At 34.0% G+C, this 26,777-nt stretch overlaps 1 protein-coding gene across 1 annotated transcript; it reads left to right on the top strand.

The window, feature by feature from the left end:
- Window positions 1–931: 931 nt before the first annotated feature.
- LOC114317057 (alpha/beta-Hydrolases superfamily protein) lies at window positions 932–17,379 on the top strand. The gene is made up of 9 exons (XM_028263749.2): window positions 932–1,181; window positions 3,049–3,108; window positions 6,314–6,446; window positions 7,726–7,978; window positions 9,535–9,663; window positions 9,754–9,803; window positions 10,862–10,959; window positions 11,030–11,317; window positions 16,699–17,379. The coding sequence occupies exons 2-9, from the start codon at window positions 3,064–3,066 to the stop codon at window positions 17,185–17,187; spliced, it is 1,485 nt and encodes a 494-aa protein (XP_028119550.2). The 5' UTR covers window positions 932–1,181; window positions 3,049–3,063; the 3' UTR covers window positions 17,188–17,379.
- The last annotated feature ends 9,398 nt before the right edge of the window (window positions 17,380–26,777 follow it).

The following is a 26,777-nucleotide window of genomic DNA, read 5'->3' as shown; positions in this document are numbered from 1 at the left end:
CCATACTTTTACTATTTCACAAATTTTTTGCGAGAGAGGCCTGATAATAGTGAAAACGTGATTTGTAATAACGCTTTAGCCTAGTTTGGGATTTCCGTCCAAACTAAACCTAGTTTGAGAAATAAATTGCTAATTTGGCTTAATTTGGAAAAAGCCCCAATTTGGTGCTATCAATTTTTTAGGACCAAGTCCATTTAGGGGTATTTTGAGAAGTAAAAAAAAGTCAATTTTTAACTTTTTATACATTTTAGATCACATCACTTCTTATATTTTTTACTTACAAAAAAAAAATTAAGGCTCTGTTTGGTTGTGAATTGAAAATGTAATTCTACAGGTGTGTTTCAGTATGATGTTTGGTTGCGTGTTTGGAATCAATTTTCAAAATCTCTACCGAGAGCTCTGTGCATCAGCAGCCTTTTTTGTGATTTTTTTGCCTCAGGGAAGACCGCCCGGATGTCCATGGGGTCTTCCGCCCGGACGTCCCTAGGGACATCCGCCCGGATGTCCTTTGCTGTACAGATTTTTTTTTTTTTTTTTTTTTTTTTTTTGCAATTCATTTATATAATCGGGAAAAATATTTTCTGAAAATTTTTAAATTTTTTATGTGCTTTAAAATAATTTTGAATTGTATGTTTAGTTATGAGTTGTAAATTTTTGTATCACATATCAAATGTCACATCAACAATTCCCCACTCAAATCAAACCTCTTTTCCAAAACTATTTTCAAAACTCTTTACCAAACAAATTTTGTACACTCAAATCATAATTCTACAATACATAAACTCAAAATACAACTCATACTCTCTAATCGCATTTACAAAACACAACCAAACGCAGGCTAAAAAATTAACTTTTTACTGACTTTATAAAATGCCAATTATTCTATCCAAATTTTATCTGATTTATGTAGAGAAACGCTTTACGTACACCTGAATTAGTCATTAGTCAGTGTACGTAAGGGACCGGGCGTGTCCGATAAAATTAAAAAACCAAAAACAAAAACAAAAACAAAAACAAAAACGACGTCGTCCAGCAATACTCAGTCGATCGCTTGGCGGTTAAGTCTACCGGAAAATGGTCCTCTCAAAAGAGCCTAGACAAATAATTACTTGCGATTTAAAGCGTTATCAAACTTTCTCTCTCATTTTTTTCTCGGGAAAATCTCTGGTATTTCCATTCAGGTTAGTGGTTTAATCCCTGTATTTAGTCATTCTGTGATTTTTCCCTTCGTACTATCTGCTGAATTTGTCAATTTCATGTCTATAAATTAGGGCTTTTTTTTTTTTTTTTGTCTTTCTCTTCTTCTTCTTCTTCTTCTTCTTCAATATGATCTCGATTTTGGCGGCTGAGATTGTTGAATTGCATGTATTACGATGTGTTTAGATCTTTTTGAAATAAACAATGTCGATTTTCATTCGTGTTTTATTAAACAATGTGAATGATTAACGTGTATTTGGCCAGTCCTGTGTTGGTGGGTTGGGTTTCTTTGCCTGCCTAGGTGTCCTTTGTAGTTGGGAAGTAAGAACATGGTTTGGTACTTTAAATGCATGAAAATGAATTTGTTCACACACTTTGGGAGAGTGTAATCAAAGCACAGAATCTGATTGGTCTGAAACTGTGGGCACTACATCTAAAAAGTTTGTGCTTTAAAATAGGGTTTGTAATAAGTTTTGAATTGCTCAAATAAGATTAATAACATACTATTTAAAATTTATTATTCTATAATTTTGATAATGTGTAAATTTATTGAGATATATTGAATCAATAATGCTATAATCATATTATGTGTCATATTTTGGGAGTTGGGGTTTTGTTATGCCTTTGAGGCACATTAGGGGGTGCTATCCACTTCATTGAGGTTCACACCACACACATTTTTATGATCTCATGAATTGTTCATATCGTTTCGTTGAATAGATAATTCAAGTGGATTGTATATCAATAATCACAAGATCAAATTATATTTTTCTTTAATAAAAATTAAAGGGAAATGTGATTTTAAATTATAAGTCATCTATTTGTCTACTAATATTCAATCGAGTTGATTTTTTACCTAAATGATTTGTAACACGAAAATTTATAGTAGCCCAGATAAAAAAATTAAAAGCCAAATTTAGAGTGAATGTTTTTATTGGCCCACTTAAAAATTTACACTCAAGATTACATTATGGGGGAGGCTGTTGTAAGCCAACTAGTCTTGTTTTTTACTTACCTTCTATCTATGTAGGACTGGTATGTTTATGTAGGGGATCAATTCTTTTGCAGGGCCAGACACATGCAAAGAACACATCATATAGATACATGCCTATGGAGTTCTAAATCTTTTGCAGGGGCCATCAAGGATGTATTATTTTGGGGCTGTGATTTTGAACTATGTGGAAATTTTGTCTGAATGGCCTATTTCTTCTAAATATGGGCAGCCTGACTGTCTCTCTCCATTTTTGGGCACAGTCTCTGTTCCTTGACCATGTAGAATGTTCAACCTAGTTTTTGGCCAAACCTCTCTACCATTATGATGTCCAATTTTTCCAATCCCCACTTCAACTAGGAAATCCTTAAAAAATTTATCTTCGGGTATTGTTATTTATAGGCACTTTAAATACCCAATTTAATTTGGTTTTATACACTCAGAATACAACAAACTTGATGGGTAGAGTCAAATGGACAATTCAAATTGGGCAGATAAGGTTCTTAGATGATATTGAATGCTACATCCTTTGTATTGTGCATTTTACATCTTATGTTGCAAATTTCAGGTCAATTTTATTGTTTATGAAAGCACAATAACTGAAAATTGACCTTTTAATGTATAAGTCTTACACTAGTTGTAGTATGGCCTTTATGTGCATATTGTATTCTGCCTTGTTAAATAATATGGTTATGAAAATGTTAATTCTGCTTTCATTGGTTTCCTTATCTTAACTTCTGATTCTTAGATTCACGTCATTCTTACTTTATTTATCTTCTCCATCTATTTAACTTTTTATCTAGTACTTGTCATTTGTGTTAGAAAATCTTACATATTCTATTTTTACCTGTGTTTGATAGCAATTTGCTCCAATTATGGATGCTGGAGACAAGAAGGATGAAGAATCAAGCCCATTGTTGGTAAAGTTTTCTTAAAATACTGATTAAAAAATATATGCTTATGAAAAGAAAGGTATATTTCTTATTACAATTTGATTAGGACTTAGGAGACAAGTACATGTTAATAGGTGTTGCATGTGCAAACATGATGAAGAAGCAGCCATTTACTTATCCATTGAGAGGTGGCGCATGAGCTGTGGTCTTTGAATCTTTCCATGTTTGGATTGCTTGGGTTTTCCCCGAGGGTGAAGGAGCTCTTATGCCAATGGAGAAGGGCTTCTGTGGGGAGGAGGATGGAAATTATATGATTGGTTTGGGATAAGAAGAATAGAAGAACTTTCATTGAAGAAAAAAGTGCCTCTTTTGAAAATCAAGTGTTTTATTTATTTGTTTTTTGTTTTGCATAGTTGGTTTTCGGGGATGATCATTCTATCCTTGAACCAATTTTTGGATCTTGTAGAGACCTTGAAATAGGTTTTCGATGTATAGTTGATACAGTTCTTCTTTTGCATACTGGTTGGGCACCCCATTGGATCTTTTTTTTTTAATAAGATTTACTCATACTTGGAAAAAAAAATGACATGGTATATGGCACAGTGCATGGAACAACTTAAAATGTGCAGATAACTATTCAATCCTCTTGCGTCTTACTGCTATGCTTCTGGCACATCACAGATGCATCAAGATTGACTGACTTTCTGGACCTCTGTGCTTGGAACTTGTTAGAAATATTGATAGAGAGAGAAAGAGAATAAATTGTATTATTGATGGATATCTTGATGTATTACAAGATTGATATCTGATTGATTGATATTGTGTTATGTATTACAACTCCTATATATAGAAGAGAAGGTGGTAGTAGGTGTAGTGTAGTGGAGGTGGTAGGTGAAGTGGGTGCTAGTGGAGATGGTAGGTGGAGGAGCAAATTGGTAAATTCTAACAGCCCCCCGCAAACTCAAGGAGGATAGAAACTAACCAACTTGAGTTTGGAGAGAGGAACAAAACAAGAAAATACATAAAAATAAAAAAGGATAGGAGACACTGTATGGTCGTGTCAAACCGTTGGTGAAGACACTGTATGGGGTGTCATAACGTTGTAGAGGACACTGTATGGTGGTGTCAGACCGATGTAGAAGACAGTTTATGGGGTCATGTCGGACCGTTGTAGAAGACAGTTTATGGGGTCATGTCGGACCGTTGTAGAAGACAGTTTATGGGGTCATGTCGGACCGTTGTAGAAGACAGTTTATGGGGTCATGTCGGACCGTTGTAGAAGACAATGTTGTGACAGTTTACGGAGTCTTGCTGGACCCTTGTAGAAACTAACCAGAATCAATGTCGGGACAGTTTACAGAGTCTTGTCGGACCCTTGTAGAAACTAACCGGAATCTATGTCGGGACAGTTTGCAGAGTCTTGTCGGACCCATAAAGGAGCTAACCGGAATCAATGTCGGGACAGTTTACAGAGTCTTGTCGGACCCTTGAAAAAGTTGCACCCTCAAAAGGTGTGCCCAAATTTGTCAAAAGGCGTGCCATCAAAAGGCGTGCCCAATTCATCAAAAGGTGTGCCGGACATGATGGCGAGGCACGTGAGTGCCTTGGTTGGCGTGCCCGTTTGTCGTCTGGCGGCAAGTGGCGCGCGATACGCGTGGCTGCCTCGGCTATTTAACCAAGACGAAGGCTGAGGCTGAGGCATACCATTCTGAAACCTCTGAAACCAACCCTTCTCTGAAAAACTCTGCGTTGTGCTGAGAGAGAGAGTCTGTAACACTCTGTTGCGAGAGATAGTCTGTAATACTCGGTTGTTGAGAGAGAGAGTCTGTAACACTCTATTGCGAGAGATAGTCTGTATAACACTCTGTAAAGACGTTGTATCCAAACCTTCTCTGAAACATCTGAACAATGGCCTCTTCTTCCCGTTCAGCTACCCAGAATACGGCATCCTCATCCCGAGGTCTACTCACTCTCTTTCCCGACCTATCAATATTTCTAACATGGTATCAGAGCAAGGTTAACAACCTACTCATTTTGCTTCACCGGCGGGCGGCAGCCTCTCCTTGGCCGCCCGCCGGACCTCTACCTATTCCATCTCTAAACAGTATTTTCGCTACATATAGATTTCCATCTCTAAACAGTACACTTGCTGCACATGCTCCTCCATTTACTCCCACTCCTCTTAAGCACTCCCCGTTATTCTGGGATATAAACTAGTCTGGAGGCCTTGAATTTTGGGGGAATTCACATATTGAAGAGGAATGCTAAATAAAGGATTGGAAATAGGATTAGAACCGAAAGACCCAATACTCCTGAAAGAGATTAATATTTGCCATCCAAGTTATGGAAGGTGATATACAAGAATCATTTGATGCATAGGCAAGAGTTGGACAAAAATGAGTAGTTCAGGCTTATATAATCAATGGGAGTCCTGAATAATTTGAAGTTCCCCCGAGTCCAGACGAAAGCATTGGAACCGATAGCAAATCTATAATTTTTCTTCCTTATCTTTCTTTCTTTCTTTTTTTTTTTTTTTTTTTTTGGTTTGATAACCCAAGGCACAACCCCTTTCTAATTATATTAGACACCTATGGGATCCCCACCTAGTTAGATTAGATACCAAAACCTGGGGTACTGAGATGCACCACTCCTCAGCACCGGGCAAAAAGCAAGAGTATTGGCTTCCCCACCTGGTTAGATTAGATACCGAAACCTGGGGTACTGAGATGCACCACTCCTCAGCACCGGGCAAAAAGCAAGAGTATTGGCTTCACCAAGAGTTGAACTAGAGACTTGGAGGTTACAGCCCCCAAGTCTTACCAACTCAACTACACCCTTGGGTGCAACCAATAGCAAATTTTGATGACAATATCTGTACAGACAATGTGTCTTTCTGAAAACTTGATCATTTGGGTATTTTTTGAAACTGGCACGTGAACTTATCTTTTGCAGAAATATAACCTGAAATGCATTTGTTATAACTAGCCTCAAGATAAAGTTATTACCAATTGGCAATTGCAATTGACTGAGGATCTTAAAAGTCCCCATGTCTTACAGTTGCATATAGTTCTGACTTTTCATGAATTCTTGCACTAAGTCTTCGGAACATTTAATTTCTTTTCCGTGAATATAATGCATTTTGTTGGTTTAGGGATACTGTTTTTACCCTGTAAAAATTCTGTTAAGTTCTGTAAGCATTCCAACGTTGTTTTAACAGTGGCTCTTTTGTCAGGCAAACAATGAAAGCTTGAGAAATGGGCGGGTTATGCCACAGCTATTTACCTCGGTACCAGCTCTGAATGAAGCTGCTTCTTATCTTGTAGAGACAACTTCTTATATAACCGGCTGTTTCCCTGATTTTTCTGGTGATCCTCTCTATCCCTCTTCCCCCCTCCCCCCCCCCGCCCCCCCCCCCCCCCCCAAGTGTGTTTTTTTGGGTCTTATTGAGATCCATAAAGGATGATTAATTTCCTGGAAAATGTTCTGAGCTTTGCATGCAGAGTGGAATTTTTCAATTCTAGCATGGCACGTCTTAAAATATTTTGCTTTTTGGGTAAACTATGTGTAGTTACTGTCAAGAGATTTATGCTAAAAAAAAAAATTGGAAATGAATAATGTTCTTTATTTGCATTTTTGCTTTTATTTACTTGGAGATTTGTTCTATCTGTTAAAAAAATGGGGAAACTGAACATAAACCACGGGTAATTTCTGCTTAGGAAGTTCAGTGGTTTAGTGTTTCTTGCTGACCTAAAGAGTCACACTAGAAATGTTATCTGTTTTTTGGATAGAAAAACTCCAGTCTTCATTTAAGTGAGTGTCTGTCAAGCATTTGCTTCTTCAAGATTTTATTTTCCTATAATCATTCGCCCAGAGTTCACATTTTTTCACAGTTTTTGAGTTTCAAAGCACAGACTACAATGGTTCCAATTTGACCAATCAATTATTACTGATCTTTCTATGTTCAAGCTTTCCGAGGTGACTATGTACCTTGCTCACTAAGAAAATTTGAATATGTAACCAGGCTAGTTAAATTTTTTTGGTTGGAAGTCAATATTGCAACATATTAGCTTTTTTTATCTCATTTTTTCTGTTTGTTTACCTGTTTCGTAACGTTTATGTTTGCATTTTCCCATTTGTAACAAAAATTTTGAAAATGGGAAAAAAAAAAATTTGGTGTCTATTCTCATTTCCAAAAAAAAAAAAAAAAAAGGAAACAATTTTCTAAATTCTACACACAAAAAAAAAAAAGAAAAAAAGTTTTTTCTGTTGTTGTGTAAACAAATTTTCATTCCCTCATCCACCCTGGCCCCCGCTGGGAACCCCTCTGACAGCCTCCAGAGAGTCCCCACCCTGTCCAGCCGCTGGCCATCACCTCCTGTCAGCGACCCCCCTCCAGCCACCCCCCTCACTTGTTTTCAAAACTATTTTTTGAATTTGTGTACCAAACATGTTTTTTATTATTTTTTTTTTTAGGAAAAATAGACATAATCATGTTTTTAAAAAAATAAAAAACAATTCACTGTAAATGTTACCAAACACCTCCTAGTTTTGTTTTGGTTTTGTGTGTTTTTGTTTCTTCTATTTACCTTTTTTCCCTGCATTGTTTGGATATTGATCACCTTATTTTTACCGTGGTGGCAACAGAGACTTCAGCTCGGGAATCATGTGGACAGGAGATGGTTACAATTGCATCTCAAGAAACCAGAGGATCTCTGGCTAGTAGTCACATGCCTTCAAGTAGAAGCCTTTCTGCAATTTCTGGATCATCTAATGCAACTGATGCTCCACATATACCTGACGGAACTTCAAGGAGGTCGGAAGGAGATTCATCTCAAAATGCTAATGTGGTCGTCCAATCAACTCAGACCAGCCAAAATGGCATTTCCATTTTCCAGGGGTACTGATTCTTTATATGATATGGATATCCTACGTGACTAGTAAGATGAAATATTAGCCTGATGATGTAAATGCCAAAGCTAAAAGGGCCCAGTGAGCTTTATACCAAGATGTTCAATTAAGAGAAATCACTGGAATCCTTTTTTAGATATGTGTTTCACTATTACTAATGACTAAACTATACATGTCCACACTAACTACAATGTATTATTGTGTAAGCATTTATGATACACTTCGAGAAGGCCATTTGGTGGTGCATTGGCTTTTAATGAAGTGCTTTTGAGCTTTGTAGAGAAGAGTCTACCGTAAAGAGATTTGGTAATAGTTGTTACAGCACTTGATAAGAGCTTTTCACATCTTCTTCTATCAAAGCACCTTACACTTGAAAGTGCTTTTTGGAAACAGACTTAGAAACATCGAAGTGCTTTTAAGGATGTGGCCAAACATATCCCAAAGCACTTCTAAATTAAATACATTGTAGCACCAAACAAGTCCAAATAAGGCTAAATAACATATTAACACGATAACATCCATTCAGTCTTAGCTTTTGCTATTGCTTCACTAAAGGTAGATGTGTATTGTTTTCTCCTCTCCATCTTTTTCGTCTATTTAGGTCCTGTTTACGATACACTGAGCTCACTTTCTTTTTTCTTTTCTTTCTTGGAGACGTTAATGGATTTTCTTAGGCCTTCATGTTTGCGCCATTCACCTTATGCATTACAAGTCGTCATTGCTAAAGCTGAACAACCCTTGAGCCCCTGATTTAAAGTGTCACCTTAAGCAAATATAGGGTATTCTGAATGTCACTTCTTATGCTGTGCATGATTGAGAGAGGCTAAGCAAGTAGAGTTGTTTGACATTTAATTTATGGTGGTTCGATTTATTGGTGAGGGGGATGACACTAGGTCCTTTATAGTACAAAAGTGAAATCAGGTTGCTTGTGGGTTCAGCTGTCAATTGGTTCCGAGGGAAGGGATTCAGAAGCTACAGTCTTTTCATAGGCAGAGTTCTTTGAATTTACAATTGTATATCCATTATTTAATGCATTAGCTAGATAATGAGACATAATGTGATTAATATCAACATCTTGAAGGCTCATCCATGTTCTGTTTTTGTTGAAGGCTATTTCTCAGATGATTTATCTCAAGGTTTTCGACGATTCATTATGCATTGTTTTGTAACATATTTTTTAAAATGCAGGTTTTGAGCTAAGTTGTGGGAAAACCTTTTCATGTTTATGTGAATTCGTTTTTGGGAAAATCTGATCAGTACTGGAATTTGACTCTCCTTTCTCAGAGCTGAACCATACAGTTAACTTATACTTCTAGGATTAATGAATGCTATTGGCAAAAGATGGAGGATAATTGAAAGTATTTTTGAAAATTTTAAAAATGTGAGCCTAAGTTGCTAATAAAGTAGATTCACTTCAAGTTCTGTGAGAATATATGATGAGTTTGTCTCCAATGCTTTTTAGGACGCAATGTGATGATCTCATTCTATCAGATAATAACCTTTGCTCTCTGTTTATCAATTAACCTCGGTGATGTTTAATTTCAGCCTGATTGAACGGGTACGGAAGACAGTTCAGGGGTCAACTGACGACATAGGATGGCTGCAACGTGCTCCAGAAATGCCTCCAGTTGAAGACGGAACTGAAAGGTTTATGGAAATTATGGATGATATCAGGTGCAATGAGTTGTTTGCCATTTCTATAGGCCTACATTTTCCTAGCTTGATTATACAGTTATTGATTGAGTTGCTTCTCCCTGTTATCAGGCATGGCCTACACAAGTTGCCAAATTCTATGGTTTACTTGTTGGTACCAGGTAGCAAATATTTTCCTTCCCTAAATAGTATCAAATTTTTTTTTCTTTCTCTTCCTTCTGTCATATGGGGAACACTCAGATGTATGTGGAAGATCATCCCTGATGTGTTCCTGTAGTGGGGTGTTTGAAGCCAAGTGATTTTTATGTGTTGGTATGCTTCTAATATTTGGGTTGGGGTGTTTCTTTCTTCTTGCTTTTTTGGTACATCAGAGGCTTTAGTCTCGGGGAAGGGGAGTCTTGCCTATGGCAAGACTTGTACCCTTAATCTCCGAGTGAGGTACAGGGATTTTGGCCAACAGGGCCAGACCAAGTTGGTTGGATTGGGGTGTTTCAAGCCAAATGACTTATTTGGGTTGGACTGCTTCTAATCTAGTATCTTTTTTGTTATTTTGGTATTCTTCCAATCCGACTTCAGAAAAATGATAGATTGCAAGTTTGGATTATCAGTAGATCATCTTTTTCATGAGATGGTATGCATTAGGCTGGTAAACATGTTGACTCCAACACCGCTAAGAGTCACATGTCATGATAATTAGATTATTCGACCAATAACCTTGATGATCTAACTTTTCCCAGGAGAACTAAATTGTGGGAGGCTGGGAGCAGCTTTTCATATTTTAGTTTCTGTATCAATTTCCTGCCTGGATTAAATCAATATTTTGATATTTTATGGAGCAGTTTTGAATTTTCCAGTAAGGTATGTGGATCTTTTGGGAAATGGCAAAATTAATCAAAACATCTATTGGAAATACGGTTTTTACATACTGGACCTTTGCACTATTGTTTTGTTCTTTCACATTAATAATAAAATTCCAAGAAGGAAGTTCTTCAACTGTCTTGATCAGAATTGAATTCTTTTATATGGTTCAGACTTGATACAACTTGTATTGAATTGTTGTAAGATTTCTGAAGAATCTGTATATTCAATTGTGTTTATAATACAAGAGTACATCGCTTTATATAACAATCTAACCTAGGACTGAAAAGGAAACACGAATATTGAACCTAATATTCTCACATTTATATCCTCAGTAGTTTGTGTTCATCTTAATCTACAGGTCTTTTTAGCAACCATGGGCCACTTTATTTTGTCAATACAAAAGCATATTTCTCAAAGATGGGTCTGGCCTGTCATATCGCCAAGATTCACAGTGAGGTATCTTTGATTATTCCAACTTGTGTAACCAATTGCTCATTATGTTCCATACTAAGTATAAGCTATTCAGGCTTCTGTTGAGAAAAATGCCAGAGAGATAAAAGATTACATTGAAGAGATCTATTGGGGTTCTGGGAAACGAGTCTTGCTTCTTGGACATAGCAAAGGGGGAGTAGATGCTGCAGCTGCTTTATCCATGCATTGGCCTGATTTGAAAGAGAAGGTTGCTGGATTAGCATTGGCACAGAGTCCATATGGCGGTAGCCCAATAGCTTCAGATATATTGAGAGAAGGACAGCTTGGGGATTACGTTAATGTACGGAAACTCATGGAGATTCTGATCTGTAAAGTAATTAAGGTATATATCCCTTGGTTTGACTTTGTGCTCTATTTTCTTCTTACTAAATTGATTTTGGATATTAATTTTCTAGTTGTGATTTTAGTATTTTTTACCCCCATTCTAATATTATATCTTGTATTTTATCTATACTCTGTATTGTCTCTAGAAATCATTGTGGACATGAGTTCTCATTAGCATCATTCTCTGCAATCCTTGCAGTGTCTGAACAAACACAAACACACAGAGCACCATAAACCTTTTTTAAAGAGTGTGTTGTATTTCTAGTGTGAGTAAAATGATATTGGGTATTTTAGGAAACCACTATGTGATTTGCCAACATGTATTTTTTTTTTCGATACATGAGAAAGAAAAGAGGAGGTAAGGGCTAAGCCCTCTCCCCTCGCTACACCTACAATATCAGCAACCAAAAGGCCGCGTATCTCTGCCGGAGGATCATTCACCACGAGCAGTTCTTCCGGTTTCTCTGCACCCAGTTTTGCCATTGCATCTGCACATACATTTCCTTCATACACAAGGATTTGAAAAGCGGTCGGTGGCGGTGGCGCAGTTGTGGTTGCGGGGTGTAAAGGCCGTAGTGTAACGGTTGCGGTAACCGGAACCGTGAATTTTTTTATTTTTCGCACAATTTGAAAAAAACTTATCGATACGCATATTTTTTTTCCATGATCATATTTATTGGGTTAAAAATAAATATTGATCAATTTTTGTAAATTTTTAAGTATGATCCAATATATTTGATATTTTTAAATCACTATAAATTGAGTTTTTTACATTTTATTTTAATAATTAATGACTTTATATTATACAAAAAATCAATCACTAACTATTATATATAAGATAAACAATGACAAAAGTAAGGGAATAAATAAGTGCCTAAATATATATATATATATATATACATATTTTCACCAAGCCAAATAAATAATGACCACAATTATTATTATTATTATTTTCAAACTATATATAGATAGACACATACAAACAAAATGGTTGAGTGATAGCAGCTGAATAGAATAACATAGGTCTTACAGCTTCAACAAATCAATAACATATTCTTCATCTTCCCTCTTCTCTCTCTCTATCTCTTGCTCTTCCATTTTCTCTCTATCTCTCTTCCCCCATTTTCAGCTTTTTTTTGTGTGTTTTTTTGAAAGAAACAGTTTGGAACCGTTACGTAACAGTGCGTAACAGGCCATTACGGCTGTTACGGCGCTATTACGACCGCCATGGCAGCCGCTACGGCCGACACACCTATGAATCTCAACCACACTGCAAAAGCGGCCATAACGGGTGACGGTAACTGCCAAAACCGTTACGTAACGGCATTACGTAACGGTTGCGGCCTCTTTTTAAAACCTTGTTCATACATGACATGTCGAACCTCACAATTGTATCCTCTTATGATGATCCTAGAGTCCTCCACCAGTCCCCGAAAAGGAAACTTATCACTCGGACCCTCCACCAAAAGTTGGACTACTTGCTCTGCATCCATCTCGGCGATTACTTTAGTGAAGCCTCGTTGAAAGAGAATAGTGAGACCATTGTAAACAGCTCACAATTCAGCTTCCAGACTCGTGCAAGTCTCCAATCTTCCATAGTAGCCACTGATCCATGCTCCTCTTTTGTCTCGGAATAGCCCTCCAAATCCACCTTCTCCTGATTGTGCCCTTGTACATCCATCTGAGTTGAGTTTTATGGAACCTGCATGATGGGGAAACCATTGAATCAGTACAAATGGAGGTTTGGGGGTGGTAATGGATCTACTAATTGCTTGGTGGACTTCCAAAGAAAATTCAAGAATGAACTTGACACTCTCAAAAGTGTTACAAACTTTGTTTCGAAAATCCTTTTGTTTCTATTATTCCATGTACTCCAAAGAGTAGTAGCAAACACAGTGCGCCAAGAGATGTTATCATTAAAATGGTTTTTGTTCTTAGCTTTAGATTTTATCCAGTCCACCAGAGGCACATTTAGCGTATCCAAATACCACCGTCTACTAAATATAGAAGACCACAGATTTTCAGCATTAGGACAAAAACGAAGCACATGATCCACATCTTCCAACTCCCCACAACACAAGCAGTTAGGATCACTGGTTAGGCCTCTGCGCACATGCATGGGATTAGTCAAGAGTTTGCCATGTAACACCACCTAAAGTTTTTGAGGGAGTTTAAGTTTCCACGTCCTTCTCCATTCTCTCTCTTGGTAGTTTTGAGGACAATTAAGTCATAGGCTGCAGCAGATGAAAAGCCACCATCCTGAGAGCCTTTCCAACACGGAATTGCCAATGAGTATTATTTCTACACAACACGCATTGACATTGATATGATATCTAGACAGTGGTGAGTGGAAGTGTTGTAGAACACATGCATGCTCTTATTGTTTTCTTTCTTGATTATTCATTTGTTCATTTGTTATTATTATTGGATTTTGAGCGGCGAGGGGTTTATATGTCTCCCAATACTAAGTTTCACACCCCAATTTTTAAAACATTTATTAATTCATAAAGCATTTGTTTGATAACTACCACATGTAAATTGGAAAGGTTTCGGAAAAGTCAAGCAATACACCATTTCAAAAACAGTTTGCTGAAGAATGAAAGGAAATAAGAAGTTCCTGAAGTTGATAATTGCAAAATACGTAAAATCCTTTCAGATGGGAAATGAGTCGAGCATTTTTATAAATAAAATATAATTCGTTTAGAACATTCCAGCAGGATGAGTACCAATAGCCTTATGGCCTCAATGCGATAACACCTTATCCCATCGTGCAAGCATTCATCACATCCAAGCATTCACCGTAAATAGGAATAAGTTCATACATAAGTGGCATATTACATTTTCCAAATAAACCTAATAAAAGATATTACAAGTCTCATCAAATATTCGATGGTAAATATAAAAAGGTGAGCCCAAAACAACTGGCTCAATAGGCAATATCTAAAATTCACATATACATCAAAGTGACGTGTGCGAGTGAGCATTGGTTACATAAAGACTATACCAATAATTCCATAGTATACTAGCATGAGAATAAAACTTACCATCAAAACTCAAATAGTATTCTAGAGTAAGTGGCCTCTCTGAGTAAAACCTACCGTCAAAACTCAAATAGGGACAAAACTAATCCCACAACCTACCGTCAACATGATGCAATAAAACTTAAAATGACATCAACTAGCAATAATACAGCTAACAACTTAAATAAAATAATCCGAGTTGTTACAGATTTGCTCATACAGAAACTATATGCATTTCTGCAATGGGTTGTTTACTTGTTTAACTTCACAAGCATGTGCAAGTCTCGCTTAGAGGACTGGTGATTGTAGTGAGGAAGATGGATGAAAATTTAAATTGCCTTCAGACATATCTAAAGAAACTTTATGGCTTATTAGTGAAAGGGCAGATTCCTTGGTCAGGCACACAACTATGAACAAATGCATTCACCCTATACAAGTTTATACTTCTAACATGCATAGCTATAATGAGGTGAAGATGTTGGAATGGATGTACGGTGAAGGAGAAAATAAAAATTTAGAAATGAATGCATTTATGGTTGGTAGATATAGCACACATTGGATAGGCTGAAGTGGTTTATCTGCAAAGGCAATCAACATTTTTGTCAGTGGATGGCAACTGGCATAGCTGGTAGTCTCTTGGTGTGGTATTCACTACGATTGAATCCCTACTTCATCCAGGTTGAGGCGTTAGGGTTAGGGTTAGGATTAGGGTTACATGAACTCTTCTATTTCTCCCGTAGTATTCGTGTTCACCAGATATGTCAAGGATAAAGGTGTGAGATATGTTTCTGACACCCATACCCAAATTAGACTCTTAAAGTTTTTAATTTTATATGAAGTTTGAAGAAGAATAAGCTCTCATTTGCTAATAAAGTAAATTTTATGGCCTCTCACATGAAAGATAGAATTTCCATATTTTCCCTTACTTCTATTTATTGCAAGTACACATTCATTATAATTTACATCACCTTATCTGATTATACATGTGCAATTTATATGTGTCCAAGACATATCCCTGTATCCATACATAACTTTTGGATACATATCCCAATATCCTAAGATTTAGGTTTAGGAAGGTCCGACGTCAGGACACACTTGGACCTGATACTTGTACTTGAATCCATGTAACATAGACCATGAGAACAAACGGGATGCTGAAAGGATGCAAGTCAAGGAGAGCAAAGACATGATGTATTATGGTTAAACAAATAATATGATCTTGGAAGAAGTTGTTCTTTGATGTTTGGAAGTCTTCCCCTATGGTAGTTAGGAATTTATGGAATATTGATGGACTCTAAAATAAAACAGTTTCTTTTTTCTCCAAGCCATTGGGAACAGTTTATGACATCAAAGTGTAGTTTGATGCTTTTGTAAGACCTTAGAGAGTTGTTCTATGTGGGATCCCATGATGGTTTGATCAAAAGTGCTTTAGCAATGTCATTGGGTGGGCGAAGAGGCAAACTCTTGCCCTTGCTCATTGCCAATTTTTTAGGGAGATCTTGGATAAATTTATTTCCCTCACCAGATCAAACAATGTGATAGTTTGGCCAAGAGAGGGGCACCAACTCCTAAATAAGATAGAGGTCATCTTTGCCCTCCTTGAGGATTGTCGTGTTTCATTGGTTGTTGGGAGCTATATTATTGTATCTCTTTTGTGTAGTTCTTTTCTCTCTGAGAAATGATCTTTTATCCTTTAGCCCTATGTTTTCTTCTTCTATTCTAATAAAATTCTGCCTTCTAATTGGGGTATATAAATTATTAAAAAAGAAAATAAAAAATAACGAAAGGGATGGTGAAACATGATTTTGTGTAGCCAATACCAAATGGCTAGGTTGTGGTTGTGTTGAATTTTGAGTTTACATGCCATTCTCAATGATTCTGTGTTGTGTTATTCATAGGATCATTTTTTTGCATTTAGGGTATTAAAAGGTTTTTATCTTTTATGGTGGACCCTAAGAAATGAAGCAGGGGGTTCTCTTTCTTTGTTGTCAGTTGAGGACAGTAAATTACAGAAATTGTGCTTCAGATCACGGGGAAAGCCATACGAAACTATTTAATGACCAAGGATGTCATATGCATAGGAATTAAGTGGAGTTTAGCAATTGGTTTTTCAGTTGCATTTTTGCTTTTTTGCTTTTTTAGAATCTAAAAAAGATGATGCGTTTGATAATTAACTTTAAAAAATAAAATAAAAAATTAGTGGAAAAGTTTTACCTTCTTAGCTTTGTTAGCTCATGCCAAACGTGTGGTTGTAGTAGTCATACTCATATGAGCAATTTATTGCTCATTCTATTCTTTCATGTGAATCATCCATTTGACATGAACCAAAAAGATTCTAATTTCAGTATCTGTTTTGAAGGGTGACATGCAAGCTCTAGAAGACCTAACTTACGAGAAGAGGAAAGAATTCTTGAGGAAATACTATTTGCCTAGAGACCTTCCAGTCGTTTCATTCCACACGGAGGCCAGCATTTCTCCTGCAGTTCTGGCCACACTATCTCGAGTAGCGCACGCAGAGCTACCCATGGTCGCCCCACTATCCGCGAGCCAACCCACCAAACTCCCGGTGATAGTACCCCTAGGCGCTGCAATGGCTGCATGCGCTCAACTGCTTCAAGTCAGGTATGGAGAAAAGAGTGATGGACTTGTGACTTGTCGTGATGCTGAGGTCCCTGGCTCAGTGGTGGTTCGGCCAAAGCGAAAACTAGACCATGCTTGGATGGTTTATTCTTCGTTGAACGAAGATCCTTCTGAAGCTGATGCCTCTCAAGTGTGTGAAGCTCTCTTGGCATTGCTCGTCGAAGTTGGGCAGAAGAAAAAGCATGAGCTAACCAGGAAAGATGAATAAATGAGGACCCAATTCATTTTCATTTCATAATCATGTTGTTTTTATGTCATGTTTTAGCTTTTTTGCTGGATCAATATGTTTATTCTTTTGAAATTTGTTGTGTACCAACAATTTTGAATGTTAGGTATACCTTGTGTATATGTTTTAGGCTTTGGATCCATATGATATAGCTTCCTTTTTACATTTTACTAAGGCTGAGTTTGGTTTAGATATTTGGTGAGGAATTTAGAAAGAAAAATAAAAAGAACACGTGAAATATAGTTATATTTCAATTACATCTCTCTCAAAATGTTGATAATGCATTAATTGTGTGTGAAGGTTGTATGAATTAATCATGTACAAAACATTTGGGAGAGGTTATGAGACAAGTGCAGCTGTGCAGGTCCAGTCATTTTGGTAGTGAAATTGTGGTTAGCTTGAGATGTTATAATTACTACTGATACCAAAACAAATGTTTTAATTATTGACGAGTGACAGAATTATTAGGCCTGTTTGCTTGTTGAACTAGGTTTGATGGAATTATTAGTTGTTTTGGGAAGATAGAAAAAAGCAACTTATTTGCTTTTTTTTCTTGCTTTTTCTTGCTTTTTAGTTGACTTGGACCCCCTTTTTTTTCTACCCCTTGACCCCCTCTTTACCTGATTCGCTACTTTTTCTTTCTTTTTTGTTTTTTATTCCTGCTCCTCCAATCACCACCCGCCACGTGTCTGTGGGGGGGATGACGGGGGTGGTGATTGGACCCACCATGTGTCTGTGGGGGTGGTGGGGGTGGTGATTGAAGAGGGTCTCAATCATTGTTGTTTTTACTATTTTGCTTTTTGTAAATTATTATAATATAGTGTTATATCATTTGTGAATATTGTGAAATTTCCATATTACACTCATGTACATGTTTGAAATTACCATTTTACCCTCCTTGTTTAGTGGCAATTTTTGTTGATTTTCGTAGGGGTATTTTGGTAAATTTGTGTCCTGGCTTATTTTGTCTTCCAAACGAAAAAAATGCACCAAATAAGCAGCTTTTTGCTTATTTGGAAAAGTAAAAAAACTGTTCGGATTATTAGGACGGTGATATTAGGTTGAAGATGTAAGATAAATTGTGCTTATGTATGCACTAATGTGATGGTATTGGTTTGTTAGGATTAAATTTATAAAATTTTGTTAAAGTTCTCATTATTAAAAAAAAATTAAATTTGTGAAATTTTATTTATTTATTTATTTTGGTGTAAAATGAGGGGCAATAAGGTCTTTCACTTCCAATCTCATGGAATTAAATTAACAAATCTAAATTTCCTATAGAATTGCTAGTCCCATTAGAGGGTTTATATCTCTTGTGACTTTTAATCCCATGCTGTTTTTTTAAACAGTATTTGTGGTTTCCATTTTACTAGTAAACCCAACACATCCTTCATCTCTAAAAACAAACAAAATCTTAAAAAAAATTTCTTTAATAAATGTTAAGGTTCTAAATAGATTACCACAAGTTTGGCTAAGGACAAAATCTAAAACATTGCAATTTTAGCCCTTATTCACAATAGTGATGGGTTCTAACCTATTACTTGGTGTGTCCATTATTGCGAGTATGTGGGCCCTATATTTCATTGGGAAATAATTTTTTATAGAATTTAGATGTCCCTATCATTTTTGATGCACGTGAGTAAAGATATTCAAGTGAAAGGAAATTAATTTAGTACCTAAATTTTTATATGTCAATATTTTTACTATATACATCTAAAATTTTAAGTATTGATACACAAAATAAAGATATTGACGCACTAAGGTCTCGTTTGTCAACTATACATTTTAGTCAAAAAGTTGAAAAGTCATTATAAGTTATCATATCACTCTCTTTATTTTTCTGTATATTTTTTTATAAAAAACTAAAAAATTACTAAAATAATATATTCCCAAACGAGACCCAAATTACTTTCTTTTTTACATGGGAGTGTGTTTTGTCTCTACTATTGTTGATAAAAGGGTTTTGATGATAGGTTCCTCAATCTCTACTTTTATTTGAATAAATGGCAAGTTAAAAAATAAAAATTCACTGAGGACAAAGATTAAAGTATGAAAAAAATATTTTCAAGTGAAATTTCACTAACCTTTTTTCCCCCCAAATCACACACCACCACCATCGCTAGCTACTGTCTACGACTATTATTTTTTAATTATTGACTGTTGATGGAACATTTCTAACAAGAATTTCTAGTGATCGTTTTTTTATGACACTCTACATCATTTTCCAACATCCCCTGCCTCCTCGCAACCTATTTTGGCTACCACCTCTAGAGGCTCTCCCCATCATTTTCAAAAATAAAATAAAATGAAAAATAACAAACACAATCAAATAATTATCATTTGTGCCTCTCAATTTGGTATTTTTAATCCTCTAGATTGAAATTATTGTTTATCAATTTTGTATGTTATAGTCTACAAACAAAAAGGTATCAAAAATTAATATTTGTTAATGTGCCTATTTGGCAGAAATTATTTACAGCTTATTTCAGCTTTCAGCTTAATTTAAGCTATTTTGATGTGTTTGGTTTAGCTTATAGCTTATAGCTTATAGCTTTGTGGAAGTCAGAAATCAACTTATTCTTTGAGTGGGGTAGGAGATGCTTTAAGAATAAGCTGGAAATCAGCTTAAGCTGAAAGTTATAAGCTATAAGCTGTTTAGGCATAAGCTATAAGCACTTTCCCACAGCTCTACCAAACAGGGCTAATGTAAATGCATGAATTATTAAGATACATCGGTAGTAAAATTTGTCATTTAATAAGGTTTTTTAAGTTCCAACTCTAATGAATTGTCATCTCATACTTATCTTAATAATGTTTAGTTGGTTTTAAACAAGGGTTAGTGCATATATTCTAACAATAGTAGGGTTTCATAAGAAGTCCAACATCTCATTAGTTGAGAAAAGGATAAAAAAAGTCATAAAAATTAATGAAATTTCACTCTTTTTTGAAATACTAATAGGGTGCATATGCGTGATTTTCATCTAACATAATATAATGTAATGTAATTAGTTTTTAAAAATTCTTATTACTTATAGTTGTCCTTATAGTATAGAAAAACAAACTTTAAAATAGAATGAGTATACTAAAACGATGCACCCCTTTGTAGGTATATTATATAAATAATTTAGCAAAATCGTGAACAAAATATAACTTATATAGACTTTTAAAATATAATAAATAAGTTTTTAAATACATAATATTACCAAAAGGAAAAAGAATAAAAGACGAATAAAGAGTAGTAAACATCCTACATAATGAGAAAGATAACATTATTCGTAAGAATCATTCATGTTCATGCAGAAAATGTGTGAAATTTATTTTATAAGAAAGTGAATTTTACCTTAATGTTTCGATCCATATGGAAATTGCATAAGTAATTTCTTAATATTTATAAACCCATTGTTATAAATATATTCAATTTTACTGTCAATTTACATTCTCAAAATCTTTTATACAAATCATAAGTAATTATATGTTAAAATTTATCAAAGAATTAATGTAATGAGCTTACTTTTGCACTATTAAGTTGTGGTCATAATGTTTTGCCATCATTTGATTTATCGCTTTTATTATTGTGAGTAATATGTGTATTCGAATAGAAAATAGAAAATAATAATTTTTGTATGCAACCATATCGAATCACGGAGAGAGAATGAAAAGAATTTGTCTTGAAGGCAGAGTCTATTTATGTATTAAACTCTGCATACTTTTTTTTTTTTTTTTGGATAAATAAAAGTATGTCGATTGTAAATTGTAATCGGTGCACTTGTTTGAGTCTAAATTTAACCCTTTTTAGATTATCTTATTTTATATTATATATATATATATAAATATAAATAGTGGCCATATTTTTTTGAGCCAATTTGATAAGAGATATAAATAGAGACGAATTCGATTGAAAATAATGTATTAACTAAACTTTAAAAAAAAAATAGAAATTAAAATAATAATAAATGAATAAAAGAAAAAGATGCGGTCAATCTTTTTGATAACTATAATAAATTTAAATTTTGAATTTGAATTTGAATATGATTATAGAATAAATTATATATTTATAAATGATTAAATTGGAGAGTTTAATTTCTCATTCACTTTTTGAATAAATTAATGTTTTCTAGGAAGGTAGTTACCGTAGCATGGTTTCAAGTGAACTTTAAACCCATCTCAAATCCAATTTTTGGAAAGCATTTGAGAAACTGTCAGACTAGTCACACTGAGGAGGTATTGCTTGTCAGTGGCGATGTGGTACTTGCCGTAACAGCTTTTTGAATTGGATGACAATGTCGATGCTATCACCTTTGAACCTCGCGGCAGCCCTTCACCGTTGATAAATCACTTTCCTCTCCTGCACAACTTCCTCTCCGCTCATTCACAACCGTGTTGTCTCCACCTATCACAACCTATCAAGACATCTCACCTTCACTTGAGCTATGAACTTCAACCATTGTCAGAGGCAACTAGTTGATGCAATTTCCTTTAGCAATTTCTTATCAAGTATTAACCAAACCCTCACCAACTAATTTGCAACCTATGCTCTGATGCAACCATTCATACCTTCAATTATTTTCTCTTTTTATATTTAGCAAATGTGTGTGTGTGTGTGTGTGTGTTTTTTTATTTTTATTTTATTTTATGTGGTGAAATGGGTGAGGAATGGGTGTATGGCAACTTGGCAAGAAATGATATTACGCTAGCCATGTGTGAAGGAGGAAAAAGGCAATGGCGGGAAAGGACGTCGTCAAACATGATGCTTACGAGAGACAAAACCATTACTTTTTTTCTTCAATGCAATCTGAACCGTTAAATAAACAAAATGATAAAGTGCATCATCTCATTTACAAGACTGGGATAGTCCAATTTTTTAGTAAACTACAGATAAGCCACTCTCTTGCTATAGTAGTAGATAGATGGAAGCAACGATTTGTACATACCTTTTCATTCAATTGTGGCAATGCTTCATGCTTGTCGTTTCATTCAAATGCAATTATAAAAAAGTATTTTCAAAGTTGAAAAGTAGTAGAATCATTCATATTATGATATAAAGTGTAGAAGAAAAGTAGTAGAATTAGTAAAGAAATAATTATATTATGATGTTTGAAGATTTCATACTTGCCATTTCATTCAAATCCAATTATAAAAAAGGTATTTTCGGAATAAAAGAAAAGTGAAAAAGTAATAGAATTATTAAAAAAATAATCATATTATGATGTTTAAAGGTCTAAAAAAAAGGTAGAAAAGTATTACAATTATTAAAAAAATAATCATACTATGATGTTTGATGTTTGAAGGTGTTTTAATTCCGAAAGGTGCTTGATTGTTCGGTAGATGTAAGCTGTTGTGTGTTGTTTAATAACTTTGAGAGGATATTTTCGGAATAAAAAAATCAAAAAACATATATGCTCTTCAGACTTTTAAAATAATAATTGATAATTAATTATTAGGACTGTCATACTTATGACCTCCTAGTGACCTAAGCAATTTTTGGCCCCTATACTTCTTTCGCGATAATTTTCACATTAGATGGATTAATTTTAAAGTAATAGTTGAGGCTCCTAAATTTATAACACAAACGTGATAAGAGATTGGATCTTAATTTGTTGATTCCTAAACGATAAACTATTACAACCATGCTGTAGACCCCCAGTGAGGTGGCGAGCCCCCACTGGCTGAAACTCAAAAAAAATAAAAATAAATAAAACAATTTTTTTTTTGTTCAATCACGGCGCGCCACCTCACTGGGGGTCCGAAGCATTTTTCAAACTATTAACATACAATAGTCCATGTTATTAAAAGCGAATATAAAGAGGGGGTGAGGCTTGTTGATTGGCTTCAACGTAGCTTAGGACCAAACCAACCCAGCCTCAACTCATCCAGGAAAGGGCTTGAGTTGAGGCGTTTGAAGTAGGAATGAACAAAAAAATTGAAAAAATTGTAAATTTGTCTGATCTGGGCCATATCGCACTGTTTGATTTGATTTTCTCAGTGCATGGTTCAATTCTCAATGTATATAATAGATGAGTTGTACTTAACGATTTGGTCCATTATTTTATAGTTATAGTTTCGATTCAAAATTGAACCGAACTGTTTAGATATATACATATATAATTTATTATTTACAGTTGATACTCAAATATATTATATATTCCTAAGTTATTAATCCTTTGCTTACAAGTGTTATTGGATAAAAATAGAATTAGTTCTATCATTTAAATTATTTTGTTTGTAAAATGATAATATATTGCTTAATCATTGAACAAGTAGTGATTATATTGTGAATGATAACAAAATTCATGAAAATCGTAATTTTAAACCAAACCCCATTTTCATGGTTGGTTTTGATTTGATTCCAAATTTTTTATGATTTAGATTGATTCTAAATTTTATAAAACCGTATGTAGTAATTTGATTTTGATTTATTTTAAAATTAAACCATACTCACATGCAGTTTGAAGTCGCAACCAAACTTGCATTTTATTTTGATAATTGAAAAAAATAAAATAAAATCCAATGGTTAAAAAAAACTTCCGAGCTAGTTTTTTTTACATCCTTAGGTCTCGTTTGGGAACAGGTTAATTTAGTAATTTTTTGGTTATTTGACTAAAATATGAGCTAAAAAAAACTAGTATGTTTGGAATGACTTTTTGACTTTTTACGAAAAAGATGTGCAAAAAGTAGAGAGAAAATAAAATTTTTAACTTTTTGGTATGAATTGTTGATTTTTTGACTAATTTAAATTTTTTTTGACTTTTTAATTAAAATAGAGGATTCCCAAACGAGGCCTTAAATAAAAGATATTAAACTTTTTTTTTGTTTTGGGTCTGGTAGAGATTTAATGCACTGATCAAAAAGACAAAAGAAATAATAAATATATGACACCTTTCCCTATTTAAGAAAAGAGGTCATTGATTTCAATTTAAAAAGGAGATATTTATCAATAAATTTTATCTCACAAATAAATATTTTAATTAATTCTTAGTTTTTTTTAATGATCTGTTAAGTCCTATTAGTGGAGAGTTTATTTTTGTATGGTCTTATTTTTTATTTTAGTAGTGTTTTGGCAGACATCTATACCCTTTTATTCATGTGATTGATATGTTGTGATACTCTAATATGACAAGTATGAATGTGATACTCTGACGATGTGACAGTCCAAAAAAATTAAAAATTCCTTAGTCTATTTTTTTTAAATGTGATAACGTGGCGGATATGATGTGACACTCCAAAACTTTTATTCAAAAAAAAAATAATAATAACTTCTTAGTGCACTTCTTCCAAATGTGACAACATGGCGGGTATGATGTGACATTTAAAAAAAATAATTATTATACTTTTCTCAAACGTGACAACATGATGGGTATGATATGACACTCTAAAAAAAATAAAAACTTTTTAGTACACTTTTTGCAAAAGTGACAAACGTGGTGAGTATGATGTGTCACTTCAAAAAAAATAAAAATTCATTAGCGTACTTTTCTCAAACGTGACAACGTGTGGCGGATATGATATGATGCTCAAAAAAAAATTAAAAACTCTTTAGTGTACTTTTTACAAACGTGAAAACGTGGCGAATATGATGTAACACTCTAAAAAAATAAAAATTCCTTAGTGTACTTTTTCTAAATGTGACAACGTGATGCGTTTGATGTGACATTTTAAAAAAATAAAAATTTCTTAGTGCACTTTTTTTAAACGTGACAGCGTGATGGATATAATGTGACACCTTAAAAAAAATATCAAAAAACTTCTTAGTGTACTTTTCCCAAACGTGACATGTGACACTCCAATGTGACAGGTATGATGTGATATTCTAAAAAAAATTAAAACTTTTTACTAGTGTATTTTTATCAAATGTATCACTCTAACGTGACGGATATGATGTGACACTAGAAATTCTTTAGTGTATTTTTTTTAATTGTGACACTCCAATGTGATAGGCAAGTGAGTCATTACATATCCAAAATGGCTAGGGTCCGTTTGGGAAGAGCTTTTTAGGCTTTTTTGGCTATTTTAGCCATAAAAGATAAAATAGGCTATTTACCCACAAAAAACAAAACATCACATCCAAACCATAATCATTACACTCTTCTTTCACAAAAAAAGTCAAAAAAGCCAAAAAGTCATTCCCAAACCAAGCTTTTTAGCCCAGGCTAAAATAGTCAAAAAAGTAAAAAAGTCAAAAAGCCAACCCACTTCCCAAACGGAGGCTAAATGAATCACAAGAAAAAATATGAGACTATATGAATTATAAGCATAAAATATGAGACTTATTGGTCAATCTTCCTTTAAAAATCATTACTTTCAAAATATTTATTAAAAAAAATTAATATTAAAGAATATGTCAAAAAGGTAATGTTAGACATACTAAATTTTCTACTAAATAAATGAACAAATATTTTACATAGGTGTGAAGTCCGTAATTTTGTAAACCACACACTTACATAAGACATTAGTCATTTATTTAATAGAAAATAACTTATAGCATTTTAATAGGTGATATTTGTCTATGTCATTTGGTGGTGGTTTCAATGAGGTCTTGACCCGGCCCTCGAAAACATGCATGTAGTGGGCCCGAAATGCATATGCATAATAATATTTTAAGGAGTGCTTTGAAAAGTTGGTAAAAAGTTAGTTTTTGATTTTTTATCAAATTTTTTAACTTTTTGAAAAGTACTTTGGAAAGTTGGTAAAAAAATTTTTGTTTTTAGTTTAATATTTATTTATGGTGTCAAATCAAATTAAAATGACCAAAATACCTTTACCTAACATAAAAAATTTATTTTTCTGTCATAGACCCTAATTTGTAATTTCTCACTTACATTTTTGGCTTTTTCCAAACTAATTTTATTACGTTTTTGGCCACTTACATTTTTAAAAAATGATTAAAAGCGTGACTTTTGATGAAAGTTGCCAAAACGGCACTAGCTAATTCAACCACCGGGGGCAACGCAATGCACATACCAACAACCAATATGAAAAACCATTTCATAAGCATAAATTTAATTTATAAGAATTCAATTAGAATGATGTATAAGTGATAATGTTAAAATTATGATTAATTATAGTAAATTTTTATGAATATTACTTTACCTTCTAATTTATAAACTCGTATATGTTTACTCCTTAATTATAAAAATTGTACACTCTTTCTCTCAAAATATTAGTCATTTATTCTATTTTTTATTATCCCAAAATATTAGTTAATTTTTAAAAATTAAGGACTAAAATAACATGAATTTTTTTTATTTTGTCATTCTTTTAAATTTATTAACATTAATATACATAAAAAGTATAATTATAACAATTGATATTCCTAACAAAAATTGTACTATTTTAATTTTAAATCAAAAGATAGTTTTGAAAAGTAAATATTTTTGAAATATAATAATTGTACTACTTAAAAAAGTTAGATTCTCCCAAAGAGACTAATATTTTGACACGGAAGGTAATAAATATTTGAGGTGGTTTAGAAGAGATTTGCAAGAGGTGAAAGTAATATATTTTTATAATTAAAAAGCCAAAATATATGAGTTTTGTCTTGATATAAATAATCTTAAAAATTATGTGTTATAATA

This window comes from Camellia sinensis, chromosome 2 (assembly GCF_055761805.1).
Source record: "Camellia sinensis isolate YWXY chromosome 2, ASM5576180v1, whole genome shotgun sequence".
Classification (NCBI taxonomy): Eukaryota; Viridiplantae; Streptophyta; class Magnoliopsida; order Ericales; family Theaceae; genus Camellia; species Camellia sinensis.
The sequence above is the reverse complement of the archived record's forward strand: the minus strand, read 5'-3'. Positions and strand labels throughout refer to the sequence as shown.